This window comes from Otolemur garnettii, unplaced genomic scaffold, assembly GCF_000181295.1.
Source record: "Otolemur garnettii isolate 467f Iridium unplaced genomic scaffold, OtoGar3 scaffold00057, whole genome shotgun sequence".
NCBI lineage: Eukaryota > Metazoa > Chordata > Mammalia > Primates > Galagidae > Otolemur > Otolemur garnettii.
The window spans coordinates 9,550,870-9,554,120 of NW_003852452.1; the positions used below are offsets into that span (position 1 = coordinate 9,550,870).

The 3,251-nt window shown below is 41.7% G+C and overlaps 1 protein-coding gene across 1 annotated transcript in view; it reads right to left on the bottom strand.

Annotated features, from left to right (window-relative positions):
- Positions 1–219: 219 nt before the first annotated feature.
- Positions 220–3,251, bottom strand: part of IPO8 (importin 8) — a 96,055-nt gene continuing 93,023 nt past the window's right edge. Inside the window, exon 25 of the mRNA XM_003792483.3 lies at positions 220–2,239. Coding sequence (XP_003792531.1) covers positions 2,142–2,239 — 98 coding nt within the window. The 3' untranslated portion in view covers positions 220–2,141. The remainder of the gene's footprint in view (positions 2,240–3,251) is intronic.

Sequence of the window (3,251 nt, forward strand, 5' to 3'; positions counted from 1 at the left end):
TCCAGAGCCCTGTCACTCTTGTTGGACACCCTGTTTTATGAGGTGGGCTCTGGTCCCCTCCCACTCCCCATGCTTTAGCTGTTCCTGCTGAGAACTTGTTACCTTCCTAGACCAACAGTCACCATGCTGTAGGCCCCCAGAAGTCAGGACAACATATTGATGGGCTTTTAATCACCTGCCTAAGGCACCTCCACATTTCAGAAAATATTTCACACAGACTTCAGAATCTTGGGCATCAGTCCGCATTTTATTTTACAGTACATTCATAAAAGTTCCTGCATTTCCAAGGTAACCAGGTCACATTCAGGTTAGCACTGCTGGTAACAAAATCATACAACTACCCTGGCTTCAAAAACAAGATAGGGTGATGCACATTAATACTTCTTTCCCTTTAATACTGCAGAAGACAATACATCACAGAATCGCTAAAATCAGATGCCTTTACCATCCAGTGTCAAGGCATAGTATTTATGTTAAAATTCATACGAGGAGAATAAAGAGTTTCAGAACTCTCTCAAACTTCACCAGTGTCGTCTTTCTCTTCTAACTGCTGTTGGCACATTCAGCTTTAATGTCTCGTGAAGGGACAGAGGAAAGCGGGGGGTATTTACCTCCAAAAGTCATGGTTTTTCAGGTTACTTAACTTATAATTTTGTAATAAGAAGAGTTGCCATATGACTAGGGATGGCAACAGACGAACACCTGGCTCCCTACCACTCCTCCAGTCACCGATGGGAAACTTAAGCTGTGAATTTCTGAATTTTCCATCTCGCAAAAATGAAAAGTTGTATTAATCCAATAATATGTGAAATTCTGAAGATCTATTTTCATCTCACTGAATAAAAACACTATGGCCCAGGTTCTGGACTTGGACCAGTTCAGAAAAACAATTCTATCCATCTGCAATATTTTCTGTAGGTTATCTCACATCAATACCCATCTAAGAGTACGGCTGACCCAACCCTTGAAAAAAAATTTTCTTCCTTAACATGGAGTCTGCACAACTCTTAAAAAAGTTTAAGAAGTCAAACTGAGCTATAATAAAGACTAGGAAAAAATTAGGTAGGAGATAATTAAAATGGGTGAGAAAGTAAGAAGATAGCTATGTTTGGGTCTTTTTCCTAGATTAAAAAAAAATCATTATAAAATACTTTGGACCCTGGTCCAACACAGCTGGAATGATAAGTTATTAAAAATGCAAGCCCCCATCCAGAAAGACAGTGTGCCTATGTAGTACCTTTCTCCTAGAAGTTCAATGTGCTTTAGGTATAATGATGAATTAACTGCATAATTAAGATGTGATTCAGAATATATTCAGACCTACTATTAAACTCCAGTGACTAAAGAGCCCCTGCCACTTGCTGCCAAGAAAAATTGGCAGGACCACTCGTAACATACAAGGTTATGAATGAAACTGATATGCATATTTCTTGACCCCAAAAGAAATACTACCCCTTCTAAGGTAGAAAAACACAAGGGAAGAGGGCGTAAGACACTTCTTAAGAAAGCCACAAAACATGGAAAACCAGAGCCAGTGCATGTTTTACGACCCCTGAAGCAAGCCCCCCGGCAGCAGGGTGGGCAAAGGGAGCAATGACATTTTTGAAACCAGAGTGACTCACAGCTAACTGCCTGACAGTAAATTCACAGAGTAAAATGCAGAATAAGTCGACATATAACCAAGGTTTACATTATATCTACAAATATGTTTTATGCTTTAAAAAAAATTGCAATGCACTCCAAAAAAATTTTTCTGATAATTCATGTACAACAGAAGGCACTGTTATCCGCATCAATCCTTCGATTCTGCATGGCAAAAACCTGAGACTGGCAAGTTGATCCGATCCTCTAAAACACCCTGGGCACTCAGCCTTTGGAGTATACAGTTTGTCCTTTTCAGCCCAATGACTCTGTTTTTCTCATTTCATACATTACAGTAGCTGTTTAAAACATCTAGATTTCAGGGGGAGAAAGGTCAAAGGGGAAAGGCAGGGTGGAGAAAAGTGCTGCCTAATGCCAGATGGGAACCGGCAGAGCAGGAAGACCCTGAAAGGCAGCCCCTCTTCCCCCCTCAACCCCACACTCCCCTTGTGAAATAAAATGTAGGACAACATCCCATCGGTCGGCTGGTGTTCCCTCCTTCAGTTGTTGCTGGGCACAGTCCCAAAGTTAAATGCAGAGAGGACGCCTTTGTTTTCAAATGTGAAGCCTCCCTGTTGCTCAATCTTCTTCTTTGCTTCTAGTATTTTCCAAAAGAAAGGGGTGGCAGAGAGAGAAAATAAAGAGTATTTAAGGTGACAAAGTTGGCGATATGGTCAAAGGTACCAGAGTCTTTATATACTTAGAAGTGAAGTTCTAAGTCCCTGCGGAAGAACTGAAGTTCTCAACTCTAGATGCCTGGTGCACGATGTTTCCACTAAAATATACAAACTCCTTTCCATTGGTAACCTAGGAGTGGCTACAATAATCAACATAAGATAATTTCTCCAGTTTAAACACCGAAAATCAACAAGACACATAAAGCCCCTACAATGGGAATGCAGAGCCTTTCATTTCTAGGAACACAAGCTCCTTGCAAGAACACGTTATGTTCCTTTGGTTCTGTGGTCGAGAAGCTCAGGCGGGTGATCCAGCTAATTAAATCCTCCTCAGTAAGATGCATCCCAAACCTTATTTTGTACCTTTGTCTCCAAATAGGATAAGGATGCAAATGAGAACACCACAAACAGACACATGTGAATGCACAGGATTTTGCAGAGCTAAGATATCATGAATAATCACTCATGAATAAAAAGAACAGTTAGGCTGGGCACAGCAGCTCATGCCTATAATCCCAGCACTTTGGGAGGCCAAGGAAAGAGGATCACTGGAGGCCAAGAGTTTAAGACCAGCCTGGGCAACATAGTGAGACACCATCCTTACAAATAATTTTAAAAATTAGCCAGGCATGGTTGAGTGTGTCTGTAGTACCAGCTACTTGGACACTGGGGCAGAAGGATCACTTGAACCCAGGAGTTCAAGGCTGCAGTGAGCTATGATCATACCACTATACACAAACCTAGGTCTTAAGAAGAAAAAAAGAAAGAATAACCATACAATAATGACAAGTCCTTATTCTCCAACAATTTTAAAAGCAGTAGTTAGAGGTCCCTCATCAAGAATGACTACTGGGGCTCAGCGCCTATGGCTCAAGCGGCTAAGGCACCAGCCACATACACCTGAGGTGGCGGGTTCGAATCCCCAGCCCGGGC